The 23654-nt window shown below is 39.7% G+C and overlaps 1 protein-coding gene across 4 annotated transcripts in view; it reads left to right on the plus strand.

The window, feature by feature from the left end:
- Window positions 1-19433, plus strand: part of LOC133611005 (protein FAM117A-like) — a 29571-nt gene extending 10138 nt beyond the window's left edge. For 2 of the 4 annotated variants that reach the window (XM_061967833.1, XM_061967834.1), the window contains exons 5-8: window positions 11093-11221; window positions 11356-11518; window positions 11608-11761; window positions 18220-19433. In XM_061967833.1, the coding sequence (XP_061823817.1) occupies window positions 11093-11221; window positions 11356-11518; window positions 11608-11761; window positions 18220-18463 (690 nt within the window). In that variant the 3' untranslated portion in view covers window positions 18464-19433. Of the gene's footprint in view, window positions 1-11092; window positions 11222-11355; window positions 11519-11607; window positions 11774-18219 lie in introns of all 4 variants that reach the window. The other 2 variants (XM_061967831.1, XM_061967832.1) reach the window with 1 other exon arrangement.
- Window positions 19434-23654: the final 4221 nt, after the last annotated feature.

Consider the following 23654-nt stretch of genomic DNA (forward strand, 5'->3'; position numbering starts at 1 on the left):
ATTCAAACCCTCTTCATCCCCTACCCCTGCTGTCACTCAAAACAAAAACAAAAAACAAAAGTAAGAGTACAAAAGTACCCGGAGTAAAAAATAAATAAATAGATAAAGTTCGGTACAAGGCACTTAAAACACAGTAATTGAAAACTGAAACATAATGTAGACGCAGCATGACAAGGCCATATTTAGGTACATATCTAGGGCTCTTCCTGCACTTGTGTAGAAGATTGGTCAAAAAAGGTCTCCACACTTTAAAAAACTTGTTTTCAGAGCCCCGTAATGTGTATCTTATTTTTTATAATAAAAGATAAGGGATTATGTTAAAACAATTCTTCCGCAGTTCCCTAACAAACCCTCTAAATCAACCACAGATGAAATGATGTCTTTAAATCCAACAAAGAAGAGGGCAATCTCACATATACTTAATTTACTCTCAGGATTAGAATGCACTTCCATGCTAAGAATCAGAACAGCATGGGAACAAGACCTCCAAACATCAATAGATGACGTAACCTGGGCAAAAATTGAGAAAAGGGTTCACTCATCTTCAATGTGCGCACGACACTCACTGGTCCAATTTAAAGTGATACACCGGGTGCACTTCTCAAAAGCAAAATTAGCAAAAATATTTCCCCATATTAACCCATTATGTGATAGATGTAAACTAGATAACGCAACATTAATACACATGTTTTGGCTTTGTCCGAAGCTAAAGGGGTACTGGAAGTCCATCTTTGAAGCACTCTCCACGGTTTTAACAATTCAAATCGATCCAAACCCTTTAATTTCTGTATTTGGAATCATTCCTGAAGGGATGGAACTACCTGTTGGGGGTCACAAAATAGTTGCCTTTACCACCCTCCTCGCACGCCGCCTGGTATTGTTGAAGTGGAAGGAGGCTGTCCCACCCTTAGTCTCCCACTGGGTAAGGGACGTACGTACTAGCAAACCTGAAGCTCGAAAAAATAAGATACACATGAAAGGCAATTTTTAATAAATAAAGAATAGTGAACAACAGGCTGAATAAGTGTACGTTATATGAGGCATAAATAACCCGTGTTGGGACTAACGCGTTACAAAGTAACGCGTTACTGTAACGCCGTTAGTTTCGGCGGTAACTAGTAATCTAACGCGTTATTTTTTATATTCAGTAACTCAGTTACCGTTACTACATGATGCGTTACTGCGTTATTTTACGTTACTTTTTATGTAGTATAAAGTGTGTTTTATCGGAGCGCTGCTGTGTCATCGTTCTGATTCTTCTTGTGTCACAAGCCGGAGAAGAGAGACGTGCGCTCTGTGTGTGAGTGTGGGGAGGGAGGGGAGGGAGGGAGGGAGGGGAGGGGGCGTGTCTGACCATGGCGGAGCCAGAAGTCGAGTTTGCTAACATGGAGATATTTTCACTACTTTTCTTTTGTCGAGCACAAAGAAAAGAACATTTTAGTTAAATGTAAATTGTGCTTTGGATCAAAGATCCCATCTACTGCCCAAAACAGCAATTCAAATCTGCTGAAACAAGCTACATAAGCAACATGCTTCGACGAAGCTAGTAAAGAGAGACAGAGACTCTGATGCCACTTCACCTCCACCACTTAAGGATTAAGTCTGCCTCTGCGCATCATTCACCGCTGAAGGTACACACTCTGTCAATCAATGTTCCCTCTAATTGTTGATGTGTGTGAGCAAACGCAAAAACTCCCTGAGCATTGAGTGGAATCCATGTGAGCAACTTTAGACGTGCACACTGTGGCTACACCAGCAGCACACCTGTCCCAAACCTCACTAAATAACAAGTTCAATCTCCATCCATCCATCCATTTTCTACCGCTTGTCTCTTTCGGGGTCGCAGGAGCCTATCTCAGCTGCATTCGGGCGGAAGGCAGGGTACACCCTGGACAAGTCCCCTCCTCATCGCAGGGCCAACACAGATAGACAGACAACATTCTCTTATTATTATAATCAAATGACAGCAGTCACTTCCATTTCTAATATAAGTGTTTAGGCCCACTTACAATGACAATAACAACAAATATTGTTTTTCATGAACTGTGTACTTGTATTGTTTGTCTGGGTGGAGGTCCTGCTTTGGAAATAGTTTGTACCCCTTTCATTTAGTTCCCATTAAAACATTGACATGTTGCACAATGAGATGTAAGCAGGGGATCATGTGTACATTCCTGCAACTTCCTGTTTGTAAAAAATATATTTTTATTAGTATTTATTTAATATACTAACAGCATTTAATGATTAATATTTATAAATTAAGATTCCTAATAAATGACACTAGAATAAGCACACATTTGATTGGTAAATCATGGTGTAACGACCTGGAATTACACTTTATGTGTGGTGTTGGAGTTGTCCGACTTTTTGTGTGGCTGTAAACGCATCACTGGCTAAGTGCCATATGTGCAAGTGTTGGCACACATGAGAAAGAGCGAGTGGCTGCTGTTGATATAACAAAGTAGCTTTTGGTCTGGTTTGTACTGCAGAAAATGACCACTTTTGCTAGATATCATTTTTTTTACTAATGTTTTGGTGATGTGTTTATGGCCGACAATAAAGAGTTTTGCTCAGTAAAGAAAATGCCTGGTTAGGCTTTGTGTATGTAGTGTGTGCCTTTCTTGGTTTACATCTATGCTGTTATTATGCTGTTTGTTACTTATGTACGTTATGTTGCAGCTATTTAAAATAGTTTTGTCAATTTGTTCTGGCCAGAAACAAATTGGCCTTTGTAACATATCTTTGTCTTTGTGTGTTGTATGTAGAGCACATTGCTTAGCAGAGTTCAGTGATGCAAATGCATGTCAAGTTGATCAACAGATTGTATTATTCTCCAGTGCAATAACAGTACTGAAATGAAGGCTAAAAGGGCATTAATGGGAGCTTTAAAAAAAAAGAAAGAAGTAACTAAATAGTTACTTTTCACAGTAACGCATTACTTTTTGGTGTAAGTAACTGAGTTAGTAACTGAGTTACTTTTGAAATGAAGTAACTAGTAACTGTAACTAGTTACTAGTTTAACTAACCCAACACTGTAAATAACCAACTGAGAACGTGCCTGGTATGTTAACGTAACATATTATGGTAAGAGTCATTCAAATAACTATAACATATAGAACATGCTATACGTTTACCAAACAATCTGTCACTCCAAATCGCTAAATCCCATGAAATCTTATACGTCTAGTCTCTTACGTGAATGAGCTAAATAATATTATTTGATATTTTACGGTAATGTGTTAATAATTTCACACATAAGTCGCTCCTGAGTATAAGTCCCACCCCCGGCCAAACTATGAATAAAACTGTGACTTCCATCCATCCATCCATCTTCTTCCGCTTATCCGAGGTCGGGTCGCGGGGGCAGCAGCCTAAGCAGGGAAGCCCAGACTTCCCTCTCCCCAGCCACTTCGTCCAGCTCCTACCGGGGGATCCCGAGGCGTTCCCAGGCCAGCCGGGAGACATAGTCTTCCCAACGTGTCCTGGGTCTTCCTCGTGGTCTCCTACCGGTCGGACATGCCCTAAACACCTCCTTAGGGAGGCGCTCGGGTGGCATCCTGACCAGATGCCCGAACCACCTCATCTGGCTCCTCTCGATGTGGAGGAGCAGCGGCTTTACTTTGAGCTCCCCCCGGATGACAGAGCTTCTCACCCTATCTCTAAGGGAGAGCCCCGCCACCCGGCGGAGGAAAGTCATTTCGGCCGCTTGTACCCGTGATCTTGTCCTTTCGGTCATGACCCAAAGCTCATGACCATAGGTGAGGATGGGAACGTAGATCGACCGGTAAATTGAGAGCTTTGCCTTCCGGCTCAGCTCCTTCTTCACCACAACGGTGAAGAAGGAGAAAACTATACTATAAGTAAAACTGTGACTTATAGTCCGAAAAATACGGTAAGTAAGTATCTACTCGATACTATTATGATTACATCGATATTTTTTGGCATCACAACATCTTCTTTCATTGAAAAAAAATGTATATTATGTTTATAAACTCAGGAAATATATCCCTGGACACATGAGGACTTTGAATATGACCAATGTATGATCCTGTAACGACTTGGTATCGGATTGATATCTAAATTTGTGGTATCATCCAAAACTAATGTAAAGTATCCAAACAACAGAAGAGTAAATGATTATTACATTTGAACAGAAGTGTAGATAGAACACATTAAGAGAAAGTTAGCAGATATTAACAGTAAATGGAACAAGTAGATTAATAATTCATTTTCTACCACTTGTCCTTAATATCCATCCATCCATTTTCTACCGCTTATTCCCTTTGGGGTCGCGGGGGGCGCTGGAGCCTATCTCAGCTACAATCGGGCGGAAGGCGGGGTACACCCTGGACAAGTCGCCACCTCATCGCAGGGCCAACACAGATAGACAGACAACATTCACACACTAGGGCCAATTTAGTGTTGCCAATCAACTTATCCCCAGGTGCATGTCTTTGGAAGTGGGAGGAAGCCGGAGTACCCGGAGGGAACCCACGCAGTCACGGGGAGGACATGCAAACTCCACACAGAAAGATCCCGAGCCCGGGATTGAACCCAAGACTACTCAGGACCTTCGTATTGTGAGGCAGATGCACTAACCCCTCTGCCACCGTGAAGCCCTTGTCCTTAATAATTTTGACCAAATAATAGAATGGAAAATGACACAATATGTTATTGCATATGTCAGCAGACTCAATTAGGAGCCTTTTTTTGTTTACTTACTGCTAAAAGACAAGTTGTCTAGTATGTTCACTATTTTATTTAAGGACAAAATTGCAATAAGAAACATATGTTTAATGTACCCTAAGATTTTTGGTCAAATTAAAGCCAATAGTGCAATTTTTTGTGGTACCCTTTATTTACAAAAATATCGAAAAGTATCAAAATACATTTTGGTACCGGTACCAAAATATTGGTATCGGGACAACACTAATTCAAGGTTTTTGTTGCAGACTATTTAATAAAATAAAATATTTATATATTTTTCCTCTTCTTTCGGCATACTTTTTGCCCTTCAGGAGCTTCTCGTAGCTTGCGCCTCGTCCCCTTACTTCCTTTGCGGGACACCTAGCAAAACATGGCTAATACGAACACGAACAAGAGCGAGTCGTTTGTGTCCAAGAAAAGAAAAGTGTTGTCAGTAATTTGGTTTTGCGGCAACAGGCGTGGAAGAAATAACTGCACGGTGCAAAGTTTTGTTTTAAAAAGGGATCAGCACAACAAATTTATTCCAGCATCTGAAACCGAAGCCTCCATTCAAGTGCTGGAATTATTTACGAGGCGAACAAGACGCAACAACAAACACATTACGAGCTAATAATCACCTTACTATGATGAGAAAGAAGCACAATGCATAGAACGATCACTAAATCAGTTGCTCTGCACACCGCCAAGATGTGGGAATAAAAAAGGCTGTGTTTACTTTATCCACTTACTGACACAAACTATAGTCCTCTCGATGTTTTATTTCATTATTTATTTACCGTATTTTTCGGACTATAAGTCGCACTATAAGTATACGTCGCACCGGCCGAAAATGCATAATAAAGAAGGAAAAAAACATATATACGTCGCACTGGAGTATAAGTCGCATTTTTGGGGGAAATTTATTTGATAAAATCCAACACCAAGAATAGACATTTGAAAGGCAATTTAAAATAAATAAAGAATAGTGAACAACAGGCTGAATACGTGTACGTTATATGAGGCATAAATAACCAACTGGTATGTTAACGTAACATATTATGGTAAGAGTCATTCAAATAACTATAACATATAGAACATGCTATACGTTTACCAAACAATCTGTCACTCCTAATCGCTAAATCCCATGAAATCTTCCTCCCCAGTGTCACCTCTGGTATGTCCTTTCTTTCTGCTGCTCGATTGCCGTTCTCTGCTGCATATTTCACTACGTCCAGCTTGTAATCTGCAGTATATGATTTCCTTTTTGGTGCCATTATTGTTCAGTCCTTCTCAGTTTTTATAAGTTACCGCCAATGTTGATGTGATCCACTTTAATAGCTACGGCAGTAGCATATAGCATATAGCAGTTAGCATCCCATGACCCACAATGCACTTCTGCCATGACCTTCCCCCGCCGAATTCTTATTGGTTGACGTGTGTGTGACGATTGCTGCCGTTTGCTTCGTCTCTTACGCGAATTAGATAAATATTATTTGATATTTTACGGTAATGTGTTAATAATTTCACACATAAATCGCTCCGCAGTATAAATCGCACCCACGGCCAAATTATGAAAAAAAACTGTGATTTATAATCCGAAAAATACAGTATATTGCTACATTTTTATTTAAAGAAGTATGTTTTTCAACACAGAAGTTTGCTTTTTATTGATCTCTATGTTGGAGATTGTTTATTTGTATGTAATGTGCAACGCTACATTTTTGTCAACAGAAGTATTCTATTCAAGCATTATATTTTTGTCTTTTTGTTATTTTTGTCCGTGATATTGTCTAAATGTACAGTCAGTGAAAATGAATTTCCCCACGGGGACCAATAAATCTAAATTTAATCTAATATTGCCTCTCAGTGGAAGCTCTCAATTTAATTATTTGAAAATGATTCCATTTTAAAGTACAATTTATATCTGGTCTAAAAAGAACAACATTACGGTATACAAATTTGATTTTTTTTTTTTAACTTTTGAATGGAAGTTTTGAATTATAGCTGTAATTTGCATTGGTTTCCTTAACAAGTAGGGGAAAAAATCAGAACAAATCCTAAATAAAAAAAATTCTGAGGCCTACTTATATGATAAAAGGAAAACAAGACACATTAACATATTTCCACATTAAAGAAACAACATACCCCAATCTAAACACATTGCTGTCTGAGTAACTACGTTATTTAATTGTGCACATTAGACCTATAAGCTCTGCTCTACAAGAGCAGAGTGATCGTTCTATAACCAGAGCAATACCAGACGGAGGAGTTTTTACGGTATGTTCATGGACTGCTGAACAGAGTAGGACACCACACCGCCTGCCAGAAATAATAAATATCAATACATTTTATTTGTTATGCATTTTTCATTTAAATACATCTTAGAGCACTCCAGTACAAACCAATATTTTAAAACAATAAAAGCTTAACCATTGAAACTAAAACACTATCATGAGGGCGAGTGATCCAGAAACTTGAGGGTTGCTGATTCAATTCCACCTTCCGGCCTTCTATTCACGGCCATTGTGTCCTTGGGCAAGACACTTCACCCACTTTGCTCCCAGTGCCACTCGCACTGGTATAAATTAAGCTTTCCACTACTAAGCATCAATGTATGGGGTTTCTCATTGTAAAGTGCTTTGACACACTTATGAAAAAGCTCTATATCAATATATTTAATTTAATCAGTGAAGCATAATAAACACAAAACATGCAAAATAGTGCGTTTTGTAACATTGTGTCTATTTATTTTAGTTATTGAAAATATTTCAGTGTGTGTATAATTACTTTTTAGGCACATTCAACAAGACCTCGATAATAAACTGCTCTGCATACTCCAGTAGTGTTGGGTCAAACGATACTAAGGCATAAAACACAAGGAGTGATACTGTGTCCTTGATACTTTGATGCGTCTGTCACTTTAAAAAAAAAAAACACGTGACTGATACAATCGCTGTGTAATTTGACTGTGAAGCGCCAAACTGTGTTTGTCAGAAAGCGCAAGTGACAAGTCGGTACTAAAATAATTGGGTGGAGTAGTGTGCCGTGTTTTGACATCGGTTTTGGCTCCATCATCGATCTAAATGGAGCTAAGGAAAAGGAAAAATTCCAAAGTCTCTGATCATTTTGATCGTATAGCGCCAAATAAGGTAATTGTTCTTTTTTCTTGTAGCTGTGGTCTGTTTCATTTCACAGTAAAACTTCTCCCTGCCCTCAGTCTTTTCTCAGCTAAAATGTATCTTCTAATATATCACAAGAAATAGTCTGCTCCACAGTCCCCATTTTGCTGCAGCAATATTTTTCCTTTATCCTTGAAGCAATTCATGACAGCGGCCCTGCGATGAGGTGGCGACTTGTCCAGGGTGTACCCCGCCTTCCGCCCGATTGTAGCTGAGATAGGCTCCAGCGACCCCAACGGGAATAAGCGGTAGAAAATGGATGGATGGGCAATTCATGACAGCTTCTTGTTCCTGTCGCTCTGAATCCTGCAGTATTATACTCCACTGTCTCCACTTTGCTACTGTGGCCCTCACGGACAAAAGATGTCTCTAAATACACAGCTAGAAATGACAAATTATAAACACTATGTCATATCTGTAGATGCTGCAGTATTTTGCTCCATGGTCCAACTTCTTGCTTCCCTCAGTCTCCTTCTGATGGAAATGGTCTTTTAAGAAGTGGCTTGAAATGACAAAAATAAACCCGTACCCATGTCTTATCTGTAGAGGCTGCATTATTTAACTCCATGGTCAAACCTTTTCCTGCCCTTAGTCTCCTTTTGGATTACATTTTTCTTGTAATAGACTGCTAGAAAAAGCTTTGGATGCTCCACAGTTTCCACTTTGCTGCAATGATCCTTGATACAATTTATCTTTTCATGACAAAAATAAAACATGCTAACATTAGCTTACTGTTGCTGTAATTGTGGATACTGCAGTATTATACTCCACAGTCTCCAATTTGCTGCTGGAGCCCTCTGTCTCCTGTCCAAATAATTTGCTTCCTAATAAGCTGCTAAAATTACAAAAAAAAAACTTGTTGCTTCATCTTATTTGTGGATGCTGAAGTGTTAAATTCCACAGTCAAACTTCTTGCTTCCCCCAATCTTCTTTTTCCGATAAAATTAGCCTCTTAATAAGCAGCTAGAAATGACCAAAAAAAACATGTAGCTATGTTTTATATGTGGATGCGGAAGGGTTTAATTCCACAGTCAAACTTCTTGCTGCCCTCTGTCTCCATTTGGATCAAATTGATCTAATAAGCAGTAAGAAATGACAAAAATAAACACACAGCTATGTCTTATCTGTGAATGTTGAATGAAGTATTTTATTTCATAGTCAGATTTCTGGCTGCCTTCAGTCTCCTTTGGATAACATGTGCCCCCTAATAAGGAGCTGGAAATGACATATAAGTAGAGATGTCCGAGAAGGGCTTTTTTGCCGATATTCCAATATTGTCCAACTCTAAAATTACCGATTCCGATATCAACCGATACCGATATAAACAGTCGTGGCATTAACACATTATTATGCCTAATTTTGTTGTGATGCCCTGCTGGATGCATTAAACAATGTAACAAGGTTTTCCAAAATAAATCAACTAAATTTATGGGAAAAAAAATGCCAACATGGCACTGCCATATTTATTATTGAAGTCACAAAGTGCATTTTTTTTTTTTTAACATCCCTCAAAACAGCAGCTTGGTATTTGGGACATGCTCTCCCTGAGAGAGCATGAGAAGGTTGAGGTGGGCGGGGGGTTTATATTGTAGCGTCCCGGAAGAGTTAGTGCTGCAAGGTTTCTGGGTATTTGTTCTGTTGTGTTTATGTTGTGTTACGGTACGGATGTTCTCCCAAAATGTGTTTGTCATTCTTGTTTGGTGTAGGTTCACAGTGTGGCGCACATTTGTAACAGTGTTAAAGTTGTTTATACGGCCACCCTCAGTGTGACCTGTATGGCTGTTGACCAAGTATGGCTGGCATTCACTTGTGTGTGTGTGAAAAGCCATAGATATTATGTGATTGGGCCGGCACGCAAAGGCAGTGCCTTTAAGGTTTATGGCGCTCTGTACTTCTCCCTACGTCCGTGTACCACTCCGTACAGCGACGTTTTAAAAAGTCATAAATTTTACTTTTTGAAACCGATACCGATCATTTCCGATATTACATTTTAAAGCATTTATCGTCCGATATTATTGGACATCTCTACAAATAAGCATTTCGCTGGGGATGCGGAAGTGTTTTATTCCACAGTCAAACTTATTGCTTACGGTACTAATAATTAGGTAGAAAAATGTAAAAAAAACCAAAAAAAACATGTCCTTATATATGGAGGCTGCAGTATTATACTCATTGGTCAAACTTTTTTGCTGCCCTCAGTGTCTACTTGGATAAATCTTGTCTTCTAATAAACTATTATTGCTCCATAGTGTTCCGCCCGATTGTAGCTGAGATATGCTCCAGCGCCCCCCGCAACCCCGAAGGGAATAAGCGGTAGAAAATGGATGGATGGATGGAGTATCCACTTTGCTGCAGAATAAGAATGAGGCTAAAAGTTTTCTTTTGATGGTAAAACCAAAGTCATAAGCAGGAAGTTGCATATGAAGAAATAATCTTGTTTCAAGAGGTGAGTGTGTGAAGCCCGATTGTAGCTGAGATAGGCTCCAGCGCCCCCGAAGGGAATAAGCGGTAGAAAATGGATGGATGGAGTATCCACTTTGTTGCAGAATAAGAATGAGGCTAAAAGTTTTCTTTTGATGGTAAAACCAAAGTCATAAGCAGGAAGTTGCATATGAAGAAATAATCTTGTTTCAAGAGGTGAGTGTGTGGTCAGGTTTGACACCATCGGAGCGATGAAATGGTGCAGCCCAGTACAGGAAACGAAAGTGCTCAAACGCTGAAGCAACAGAAAGGACACAACAATCACGCGGCTTCTGCTTTCCAGCACAGCTGTTACATGATTATGTTTCGTTTTCAATAGAACAAACTTTGTGAAGCGCTCTTTATGAAATTCCTGCCCTGTCACGCCATGGAATTTGCTTCAGAAGCACGCCCAGTGCAATAAACACACATTCGAGGTCCTTTAAAATGGCGCCCGTTTGAAGATTTCTCTATAATGGGAACACATTATATATACCCCATGCTATGGGGCGGTATAGCTCGGTTGGTAGAGCGGCCGTGTCAGCAACTTGAGGGTTGCAGGTTCGATCCGCCATCCTAGTCACTGCTGTTGTGTCCTTGGGCAAGACACTTTACCCACCTGCTCCCAGTGCCACCCACACTGCTTTAAATGTAACTTAGATATTGTGTTTCACTATGTAAAGCGCTTTGAGTCACTAGAGAAAAGCGCTATATAAATATAATTCACTTCACTTCACTTCTAATCCTAAACATGTTTGTGTCACCAGACTCAGCCCATTCCCATCCCGCTGGCTCCCTTGTCTACGCTGGTCCCTCGCCTGCGCTGCAGCGTGGAAGGCCTCAACCAGGAGCTGGAGGGCATGTTCATCTGCCAGCCGGCGCACCAGCAGCACCAGGTAACGCCGTGTTCATCGACCCGCATTCAGTAGGCGATGCCAGTCCCTGACTTCCTGTCTTTTTAATAACATTTTTATTTTCCTGAAGGAATCAATAAAGTACTGTCTATCTATCTATCTATCTATCTTTACAGTTCCTGGAGGTTCCAGATGGACACCGTGCTCCCGTGCCGCCTCAGAGCTGCAGCAGCGGATCTCAGAGCGACCCGGCCTCCGTGTCGCCTCCCTCGCCGTCTTCGTCCTCCTCATCCTCCCCATGCTCCACATCCGAGGACGCCCCTGTGAACGTGCATCAAGGTACGGGGCAAAACTAACTGCCATCTTGTGATGAACTCAAACTACGTTGTGGCATCGTGTCTTTTTTTAATTTTATTTTTTAACATCAGGCTTGGATCTCCTGTCTCCGGTTTCATGCCTGAGTGAGGCCGACCTCTCGTTGCCTCTGCTCATCTCCTCCTCGCCAGGCCCCAACAAGAGCTGCTGCTTCCAGAGAGAACCCCCCGAGGGCTGCGAAAAGATCCGAGTCTGGGAGGAGAACAGGTATGATAAAGAGTAAGTGTCGACCTATTTATTTCATTAGAAAGTAACCTAATAAGATTGAAAATACTGCCCCCTATTTGCTTGGATGGGAAATGCACACATCACTTAAATGTAAATTAGGGCTGCATCGTATTTCATAATTGAGTAATTTTTTGTCGATTAATCGAATAATCCGATAAAACACACTTCATACCCTCAATGCATATTTTAGGGAAAACAGTTGAAACAACACCATTTTTTCTGTTGCTTTAACCTTAATCTTTTTTGTAATAAATGGACATCATCAACATTGAAATTGCATTTTTAACATGTGTGTTAATAAAAATTTAAACACCCGCCTCCATATCGACTGCGTCTTCTTCCCGTCGATTTTGAGCGCTTCCATATCAAGTTTACTGACAGATAGGGATGTATAGCGTTAAGATTTTATCGATATGATACCCTTATCGATATTCCTTATCGGTACTATATGTAATTGGTGTAAATAAAGATTTTCAAAATGCATTTTTAGTACACTTTTCATTGACACAAGACATCTCACAGTAGAGAAGTGTTTTATCAACACCAGCTTTTTAATTCTTAAACAAGTCAACTGTGTTTGCAATGTAATAAAGTTATGTCAACATCTTGTGAAGACCACACCGAGTCATCACTGTGTTTCTCAGATGGAAATAATATTTATGTAGGCAGAGCACGGACCTTGTACAGGGTACTGTACATCCTATCCTAATTCATATTGTATCAAATTATATCTAATAAATCAATACAGTCAATTAGCATATTAGGTGGGTGTGCCGTTAAGCAAGATGTGTTTTGATGCCACACAAACACGGCGCAATGGAGTGACGTCCGACAGCGACTAGAGACCCTACAGCGGATGCTGTCTAGCCTTTGAGCAATTTAATGGATTATTATAATATATTACATTTGTTGCTTATTTGAATGGATTAATACTGGCCTGTGGATTAATGGATCGCTAAACACTGGACTTTGAGAGTCTTTTGAGGAGGAAATATTGTTGTTACAAACTTTTGTGTGGTGTTGCTTCCTTAATTGTGATTACTCCAAGCCAATTATCACATCCTTATAGGGCTCGGCGATGTGGGGGAAAAAATCATTCGATTTCCATTAATATCACAATTATTTTTTTGTAACCAGACAGTTTTATAGGATCTGTACTAAAAAACTAATAAACTAGGAATTAGTTCATTATATCATTATAACAACATTCAAAGTGAATTAAAAAAAAAAAGGAAATTAAATAAGAAAAAGCACAATAGCAATGTACCAATACATTTGAGTGTACATGTAACTTTCAGCTAACTTCCTGAATGAAGACAAAACAGAAGTTATGTTGTTCGGTCCAAGTCGCTCTCCCTCCCCCAACGTTGACCTCGGCACTCTGACCCCGTATCTCAGCGACTGTGTCACAAACCTGGGGGTAAAGTTCCACTCAGATTTTAAATTCGAAAAACAAATCAGGAGCGTCGTTCAAAAAAGCTTTTATCAATTATGCTAATATAGCGAAAGTAAAACCGCTTCTATCAGGACATGATCTTGAGAAATTAATCCACGCCTTTATCTCGACTCGTCTTGACTACTGCAATGCCCTGTATGTTGGCATTAGCCAGGCCTCCCTCGCCCGCCTGCAGCTCGTGCAGAACTCTGCTGCTCGTCTGCTAACACAGACCCGCAGACGTGAGCACATCACCCCTATTTTAGCGTCCCTTCACTGGCTCCCTGTGCGTTATCCAATCAATTTTAAACTCCTTTTATTTGTTTCTAAATGTCTGAACAACCTCGCGCCAACCTATCTCTCCGACCTCCTTCAGCCTTACTGCCCCACCCGATCCTTAAGATCAGCCGATCAGCTGCTGTTGACGGTCCCTGACACAAGGCTGAAGCTTAGAGGTGACAGAGCTTTCGCCGTTGCTGCTCCCAAGCTCTGGAACGACCTACCTCTGAGCATTAGACAAGCCTCCTCTCTTCCTGTTTTTAAATCTCTCTTAAAAACATACTTTTATTCCATGGCTTTTATCACTGAGTCATATCCATCCTGCAATGGCGCCCCATAATACACCTGCTGTGATCCTGTTTTTATGTTTTTATGTTTTTATGTTTTTATTTATTCTATTTTTTTTTTTTTTTTTATCGTGTTCTGTTTGTGTTGTGTTGTGTTTGCTCGGTACTCGTGTTATCTTTTAACCTGTCCATTGTACAGCACTTTGGCTACCCCTGTGGTCAATTTTAAATGTGCTTTATAAATAAAGTTGATTTGATTTGATTTGATGTTTCAGAGTAAAAGAAAGATGCATCACTTATTTAAACATTGGTGGTCCAACTATAGTATTAGAAGTTCAATGAAGACGTTTAATCGGTGGTCACGTCCACAACTGGCTGCAGTACGAGCATGTTTTTCACACAGCTTTATGGCGACAAGTTAGTAGTCATATTTGCAAAAGAAATGCGTAGAAGTAATTTGAGAAATGTTTGGCTCTGTATTTTGGAGTTAGTTTGGTAGTTTGAGGTGGCCGTGTGTCTTGGATGCAAGCACAGAAATGGCCCCAGAAGGGTGCATGGAGTTGCGTGTTTGTCAAGTGCGCGGTAAACACAATTTCCCCTTTTCCTCTCATGACAGCATCTCAGTCACATTACGACAATTTTCGCGTTTTTCTGCATTTACAATCTGTTTTTAGCAAACATTAAATCTATGATTCTGTTTACTTCTGCAAACCCAGAAGTGGGGCGACTCCGATTGGCTGTTCCGCCATGTCTTTTTTTATGCTTTACTGAGGTGCCTGAATGAATATTTCAGTGCGCGCGTGTCATAAACGACGGTCAGCTGGATAAAGCCCAGAAGTTTTACGGTCCGCTTGGACCGACCCAATTAAGAACCGGTACCTAAAAATACCACTACTCTATATACGTCCCTACTGATTTATATAACTTAGAACTATACGCTGCTTTGTGTTAGAAATTGTAACAGTGGAGGATGCATGTGCATGTACGAGCCAGTCTCCCCCACAGCAAGAGGATAGAGTAAAAGAAGGAACTAACTGACCACCAGGTCAGACAACAATGGCAAACTTGCGCAAAGCTTTTCGGGTAAAACTTTTATCATATATGGAGATATCCGCTGACGTCTCCAATGGGAAATACGTCAAAAATGGGGAAAATTCCAAACAATTTGTTTGGAAGAAGTATGAAGCAAGGCAAGATTGTTTTGTAAATATCTCTGCAATTCCTCCATGATTTGATTACCAATTTTCGGGACTTATGCAAATCAGAAATGCACAAAAACAAGTACCAATAGGTCAGAAAAGTTGGTTTTACTCACTAAGCCCCCTTTAACTTAAAATATATATCAAAAAATGTTTTTTAGTATAAAATAAAAATATATATTCATAAAGAATATGGGATGTTTAAAAAAGTTCTCACATTTTGTCAGGTTTGAAATATCGAATTAAAAACAATTAAGAAGTATTTTAAATGACCATATTTTCACTGAATTGGAAGGCCCACTGTCGATTAAAAGGTATTTTTTCATACGCACCTGATTAAAGAGGTCATATTATGATTTTTTTTTGGGACTTGTGCAGATCCTAAATACACAACAGCAGGTACCAATAGGTAAGGACATTTGTTTTCTGCATAATAAGGCGAAACAAAACGCCAGATAATGTCTCCTCGGGTGCCGATTTGGAATCCTTATACACACTCACACACACACACACACACACACACACCATAATAATACCTTTATGTTGAAGCACAGTATGTCTGACGTCGGTAGCTGTAAATTAGTTGCTCCAATGATGAGTCGACAGTAAAATTAGTCCCAGACAATTATATTTGTCGACAATAATCGTGACGTCATCGCTTGTTTTTCCGGGCGAAAGTGGATCACTCGCAAAAACATCGCCAGTGATAACATGTTAAAGTTTGAGGATATTTCCTCTAATTCTTGTTAAAAACATGAATACCTTGCTGATTTTGCAAAGCATACCTTGTTTTTATGGCAGTACATCTGTGATACGAGAGCATTTAAAGCTGAGGCATGATGTTGGACATTTGGAGGGAGGATGCAGACAGAGCCTCAATAAGAGTGAGACCAAGTTGTATGAAAAATAACTAACTATTATTTTAGCCAAAGTCAGCCAGCTAAAATTTGTCCATCAATTCTAGTACGTTTTAAAAGCAGCGTCAATTTGAAATGTGGTAGAAAAAAAAGGCCCTTTAACAAACGCGAACTGGGTGAGACAGACAGGCACCAATGTGGAGGTATCATAAGATTACACATACAATCTATTAATTAGCCAACATTTTAAGAATGAATAGAATTCTACACATCGAGTCTATTAGAGTGCTAAAACTGCCTGGAGTTAATCAATAGTCAACATCAATCAATCAAAGTTTACTTTTATAGCCCTTAATCACAAATGTCTCAAAGGGCTGCACGAGCCACAACGACATCCTCGGCTCAGATCCCACGTCAGGGACATTCCAGTGTGCAGCTTTTTAAACATCGCAACATGCTTTATTTATTTTTGAGGAAGTTAGATTTTTCATTGCTGCTATTTTAACTGTTTTTTTTCAATACATAAACAAGGTTAATTGTTTTTTAGTACTTTGTCTTTCCTTTCTTTTAAATGGACTACATTTTAATAATCATTTTGATTTTTTGTAACAGCTGAATGAGCAGCACAGTTACAGTATGAATAAAAATGTATGAATGAATTGTCATCTTTGTTGTTGGTAAGCACATGCCTAAAATATCCTAAGCTGCATTTAGAAGTCGATGGAAAAACAAGAGCCATTAAATATGTGTACGCTTTATTATACAGTATGAGTCGACTAATCGTTAAGATAATCTTTGACTAATGGATTATCAAAATAATCGTTACTTGCAGCCCTGGCCGTAATGCTCCGACAACCCATCAAGCGGTGCAGCTTTGTAGTACTAAAATATTTTGACAGATTTTTGAGCCCTGTGTGTAATGTTCTATATTCTCAATGAAACATCAAAGTTTTGGTCTTGCTTTTTTACCCGTACTTGCTAGCGTCATTTTTATTGAACAGGCATCAACCTACAGTACACACCTACCTCTTATGGGTGACTGCCATCTACTGGTCACACTTAACAGTACACCATGTACCACAACCAGAATGAATACCGTATTTTCCGAGCTATAAGGCGCACTTAAAATCTTTTTTTTTCTCAAAACTCGACAGTGCGCCTTATAACCCGGTGGGCCTAATGTAAGGAATACGTTTGGTTGAGCTTACCCACCTCGAAGCAATTTTATTTGGTACATGGTGTGACCAGTAGATGGCAGTCAAACATAAGAGATAAGTGTAGGCTGCACCGTTTGATGTGCTTCAACATATGAGTATTATTATGGTGTGTGTATAAGTTAAGCCATATTATCTGGTGTTTTGTTCTACAATATTATGCAAAAGCAACTTTTCCTACCTTCTGCTACCTGCTGATATGTATTTTGGATCTGCATAAATCCTGAAAAATTGCGCACGTCTGCCTTTGTAGTCTGTGTCGACACCATAGTCGATAAACTTCTTCTTTTTCTCTTACTTTCTTGTTATGGGACATTCATCTTCCGCTGTTGCCATTTCTAATATAAAGTAGTGTAAAGTTCTTACTTATACATGTCAGTAAACTTGCCATGAAAGCGTTAAAACATACCGGTGTAGTGAGTTTACATTATTCACCCTAGGAACTTTAGTTATTAGAGAGTTCCGGTCAGACGCTTTTTCACGGGACACATTTCCGGTGTAGTTGTTTTCGGAAGAGGAGATGCTGCTCCGTTATTGATTGAAGTAAAGTCTGAATGTCATTAAAACAGTTAGCTCCATCTTTTGACACTTCTTCCACCCCCGTCCTTGCACGCTACACCGCTACAACAAAGATGACGGGGAGAAGACGCTGTCGAAGGTGAGCCACGTAAATAAGACCGCCCACAAAACGGCGCATCCGGAAGCGAAGATCATTTGTAAAACATAACCTTTGCAACATTTTGACCAAAGAACCACCATTACAAGTTATGTAGACCACAAGGAAGTGTTTTACATTTAGAAAAAAAATGATAATAATATTACTCCTTTTAATGCGCCCTATAATCCGGTGCGCCTTATATATGCAAAAAAGGATCAAAAATAGACCGTTCATCTGCAGTGCGTCTTATAGTCCGCAAAATACGGTACATATATAAGGCGCAAATAAAAATATTTTAAGTGCGCCTCATGGTCTGAAAAACATGATACTCCAAAAAATTAAAAAATTACAAGTTATATGTTTGCAATTAAATTCTTGCAAAAAAAGATTTAGCAAGTTGCCCAAGAAGCACTAATCTAAAATGTTCTTAGTACTAATAAAATGACATTTATTTCTACCCATGGCATTATTTAACATAAAGATAATGTTTTTTTCTGCTCCTTTTCAGCACTTGCAACCAGCCCAAGCCAGTGGTAGCGGTCTCCTCCTGCCCAGACCCCAACAAGGTCAACTTTACCCCCCATGGGGGCTCCGCCTTCTGCCCCGTCAGCCTCCTAAACCCTTTACTCCCCTCCATGGACCTGCTGTTCTGTAGCCTGGCCGTCTCCAGCCAGGGTGGATCACGTGCCAGCAACAAGGTGGACCCTTTTGCTGCCGTTTCTGGCGAGGGTTTCGTGCGTGGCGACTCCTAATACTTCATTCTCTGTGAGTTGTGTTACTAGTGTTGCTTTGATTTAGAAAAGCCTTCTTTTTCTATCGGAAATGTTTATTAAAAAAAAAAAAAAAAATCATAATAATGAAAATAATCAATCCAAAGGGTTTTTTGTATGTTGTGTGATCCAAAGACTGTCTTTAGACCAAGTGTGAAAGCTAAGATTTAGGTTATTTAAATGTTTGTATTCACCTCGCACCGTCGGTGTACGAAGCTCGACAAATCAGTCATGTGCTGTTTAATGATGTCCGACTGAAGGGTTTTAGTGGGTAGCGTCATCGCTGACAGCTTCCCTGCCATAAACCGTTTGTGTTCAAAGACAAAAAGGACAAGTGCACACGTTGATGGACGTAGTAACAAGTTTGTCTGATTTCGTTGGAAGTTGACTGCCTATCCCAGAGCGTCCAAAGTGAAGCCCTGGGGCTACTTTCTTTTTATTGGCCTCTTTGAAAAATACAATTAAACAAGAAAAATGCTGAAAAAAAGAGCGCAATAGTTCAATTGGTGATATTAATAACGCTACTAATAGTACGCTTTATCACGTCTGGTTGTTGTTTTTTTAGCTACTTGTGTTGGGTTCCTACCTGTTAACTAAATTAAAAACATTAAAATAGCCCCCAAACACTTGGCTTATTAAGTATGGGCGGGAAAAGTTTGGACACCCTTGACAAGCCAGTTTTAGTAGTGTAGAATTGTCACGTTCTCCTCTTTTATTTCTGGTAGACACGTTTGCACAAATGGATTCATTTTTCCCCCCCACTTTTTGTACTTCTTCTTAAATAGTAGTTGTGTGAATCCTCAAATAACCTGCAAAATAAGCTAAAAAAAAAAGGAGAAAAAAACCTGTTTTAGTTTTTGTGTTCACATAATCAAGACAGGTGTTACATGAAATCTTGTATCAGGTAGATTTGTATGCACTTCAAGGAAAGGGTTTTTATACGAGTCTTCCTTTCCTGGAAAATTAAAGTAGTCTGACTTTTTTCTAGATGTAGAATCCTGGTGAAATGTTCCATTCCAATGATTTGTGGATGCTGGGGGAGAAGGGAGGGGTGGGGGTTTCTATCTCAGGTACTGTTTTGTCTACATAAATACACCCTGGACCACGTGTGCGGTTTTTGTCCCTTTATTAAACGCTGAAACATGTCAGTTCTCTGCTTCTGCTGTTAAGTCTTTATTTGGATGTGTGTAAACTGACATATTTCCACAAAAAAGCTACTTTTGTGATATAATATTCATTATATGGCTCCAGTTTTGATATTATTGCATAACATTCCTTTTTTTTGGTCCTGCTTTTTACTTTTATTTGAGCATATTTTGTATTGATTGAAACCCAAAAATGCAGTTGTATAAGGCAGTGTTTTTCAACCACTGTGCCGTGGGAGATTATTTAATTTCACCTATTTGGGGTACTGAGATAGGTTCCAGCACCCCCTGACACCCCGAAAGGGACAAGCAATAGAAAATGGATGGATGGGGTAAAAATATTTTTTGCAAACCAGTAATTATATTTTTCAAATAATGTGCGGTTGTTGAGTGTCGGTGCTGTCAGAGTTTGGCAGAGTAACCATGTTATACTCTTCCATATCAGCAGGTGGCAGCAGCTAGTTAATTGCTTTGTAGATGTCGGGAACATGGTTTGTCATGATCACAGTATGCAGGCCACAGCGGGAGGCAGCATGCAGGTGAAAAGGTATCTAATGCTTAAACGAAAAATAAACAAAACGCAAGTGGCATTGAAGCTTAGGGAAGGCAATGCAGAATGTAACTAAAACCTAACTGGCTACACAGTTAACAAAAACAGAATGCTGGACGACAGCAAAGACTTACTGTGAAGCATGACAATCAACAATGTCCCCACAAAGAAGGATAGCAACAACTTAAATAATCTTGATTGCTAAAACAAAGTAGATGCGGGGAATAGTGTTTAAGGAAGACAAGAAACTGCTACAGGAAAACACTAACAAAACAGGAAAAGCCACCAAAATAGGAGCGCAAGACAAGAACTAAAACACTACACACAGGAAAACAGCAAAAAAAACTCAAAATAAGTCACGGTGTGATGTGACAGGTCGTGACAGTACACCTACTTTGAGACAAGAGCTATAGTGATGCAAGGTTGGTTATCAAATCAAATCAAATCAACTTTATTTATAAAGCACATTTAAAATTTACCAAAGTGCTGTACAATGGGAAGGTTAAAAGATAATACGAGAACCGAGCAAACACAACACAACACAAACAGAGCACGATAAAAAATAAATAAGTAAAATAAATAGAACATAAAAACAGGTTCACAGCAGGTGTATTATGGGGCGCCATTGCAGGATGGATATCACTCAGTGTTAAAAGCCATGGAATAAAAGTATGTTTTTAAGAGAGATTTAAAAACAGGAAGAGAGGAGGCTTGTCTAACACTCAGAGGTAGGTCATTCCAGAGCGTGGGAGCAGCAGTGGCGAAAGCTCTGTCACCTCTGAGCTTCAGCCTTGTAGTAGCAGCTGATCGGCTGATCTTAGGGATCGGGTGGGGCAGTAAGGCTGAAGGAGGTCGGAGAGATATGTTGGCGCGAGGTTGTTTAGACATTTAAAAACAAATAGAAGGAGTTTAAAGTTGATTCGGGTTATGGTTTAAAGTCATATCTAACAATTGTGGCAACAACTTTTTACTGTCAATATCTGCTGCTGAGTTTCATTTCTTGTTGTTTTCTGCTGGTGGTGTGCCTCCAGATTTTTTCAATGAAAAAAATGTACCTCGGCTCAAAAAAGGTTGAAAACACTGGTATGAGGGACAATGCGACAAATGCATAAAATTGCAAAAATAGATATGTGAAACCCGTACAACAAGGTGCCGCTTGCAGCATCATTCATGAGTGAAAAAATGACAAAACGCAAAAACCAAAAAAGTTTCAATTTCAAATGACCTTTTACTGTTTTTTTTTCCATGTCTAATGTTAGCGTATCTGAAAAATATTACATAAAAATAGAGCTATAAACTGTTTTAAAACATTTTTCTACTTAATACTAGAAAATCTGATGAATAAAATATTTGTATTGGCATTGGATACATGAAAATAATTCTGACAAATATTGTGCCACATTGTTTGCACCCTACACAATTTAACCCTCAGGTGACAAAAACTGACGTTTGTACTTTCATGAATTTTTGCTGTGTTTTGCACATCTTTTTGTTGTTGTTATGCATTCTGTTTCCTAAGATGGTTTTATCATGTTCCATCCATTTTTCTACCGCTTGTCCCTTTCGGGGTCGTTGGGGGTGCCGGGGCCTATCCCAGCTGCACACGGGTGGAAGGCGGGGTCCACACTGGACAAGTCGCCACCTTGTCGCAGGGCCAACACAGATAGACAGACAACATTCACACACTAGGGCCAATTTAGTGTTGCCAATCAACTTATCCCCAGGTGCATGTTTTCATTTTTAAATGTTAATGTCTGTTACAAAACACTGGCGGTTATTCAACAATACCCCAAAGCCAAACCGGACATACACTATACTGCCAAAAGTATTTGATCACCCATCCAAATGATCAGAATCAGGTGTCCTGATCACTTGGCACAGATGTATAAAATCAAGCACTTAGGCATGGAGACTGTTTCTACAAACATTTGTGAAAGAATGGACCGCTCTCAGGAGCTCAGTGATTTCCAGCGCGGATCAGTCCTAGGATGCCACCTGTGCAACAAATCCAGTCGTGAAATTTCCTCGCTCCTAATATTCCAAAGTCAACTGTCGGCTTTATTATAAGAAAATGGACGAGTTTGGGAACAACAGCAACTCAGCCACCAAGTGGTAGGCCACGTAAACTGACAGAGGGGTCAGCGGATGCTGAAGCGCAGAGTGCAAAGAGGTCGCCCACTTTCTGCAGTCAGTTGCTACATAGCGGAAAACTTCATGTGACCTTCCAATTAGCCCACGTACAGTACGCAGAGAGCTTCATGGAATGAGTTTCCATGGCCGATCAGCTGCATCTAAGCCATACATCACCCAAGTCCAATGCAAAGCGTGGGATGCAGTGGTGTAAAGCACGTCGTCCCTGGACTCTAGAGCAGTGGAGACGCCTTCTCTGTAGTGACGAATCACGCTTTTCCTTCTGACATTCTGATGGACGAGTCTGGGTTTAGAGGTTGCCAGGAGAACGGTACATGAGTGTGAAATTTGGTGGAGGAGGAATTATGGTGTGGGGTTGTTTTTCCAGGAGTTGGGCTTGGCCCCTTTGTTCCAGTGAAAGGAACTTTGAATGCTCCGGGATACCAAAACATTTTGGACAATTCCATGCTCCCAACCTTGTGGGAACAGTTTGGAGCGGGCCCCTTCTTCTTCCAACATGACTGTGCACCAGTGCGCAAAGCAAGGTCCATAAAAACATGGATGACAGAGTCTGGTGTGGATGAACTTGACTGGCCTGCACAGAGTCCTGACCTGAACCCAGATAGAACACCTTTGGGATGAATTAGAACGGAGACTGAGAACCAGGCCTTCTCCACCAACATCAGTGTGTGACCTCACCAATGCGCTTTTGGAAGAATGGTCGAAAATTCCAAAATAAACACACTCCGCAACCTTGTGGACAGCCTTCCCAGAAGAGTTGAAGCTGTAATAGCTGCAAAAGGTGGACTGACATATTTATGGGTTAGGAATGGGATGGCACTTCAAGTGAGTCAAGGCAGGTGGCCAAATACTTTTGGCAATATAGTTCATTTTCAAAGAGCATAAAATATTTTGCTTTTTTTTTTTCACTCTTTTTTTTTTTTTTTGCACACATTTCTTAATCAAATTCAGCCCTCAACAAAAATACTAAACATGTAATGTTTTGTGAAATGTTATTTTGAAAACATTTCAAACAAATATGATGTAATATATATTTGAATAACATGAATTATTTTTCTAATCTAAACCTGTGACATTATGTAATCAAAAGGCCTTTACAACAGTAAAACTGTAAAGAAAACGTCTTATATTCTTTATAGTTTTGTTTAGGACTGAAATTTGAGCAAAAAAATAAATAAAATGAGCCAAATGTTTATGCCCTTCCAAAACGTAAGGACTTTTATGTCCTGTTTGGCTTTGAAGATCATTTAAAATAGAATGAAACTGCTTGTTGTGTCTCAATCACTCTTAGGAGTTCAAAGCCCGGCCGAGTCATACCAAAGACTAT

Source organism: Nerophis lumbriciformis, linkage group LG11 (genome assembly GCF_033978685.3).
Source record: "Nerophis lumbriciformis linkage group LG11, RoL_Nlum_v2.1, whole genome shotgun sequence".
NCBI lineage: Eukaryota > Metazoa > Chordata > Actinopteri > Syngnathiformes > Syngnathidae > Nerophis > Nerophis lumbriciformis.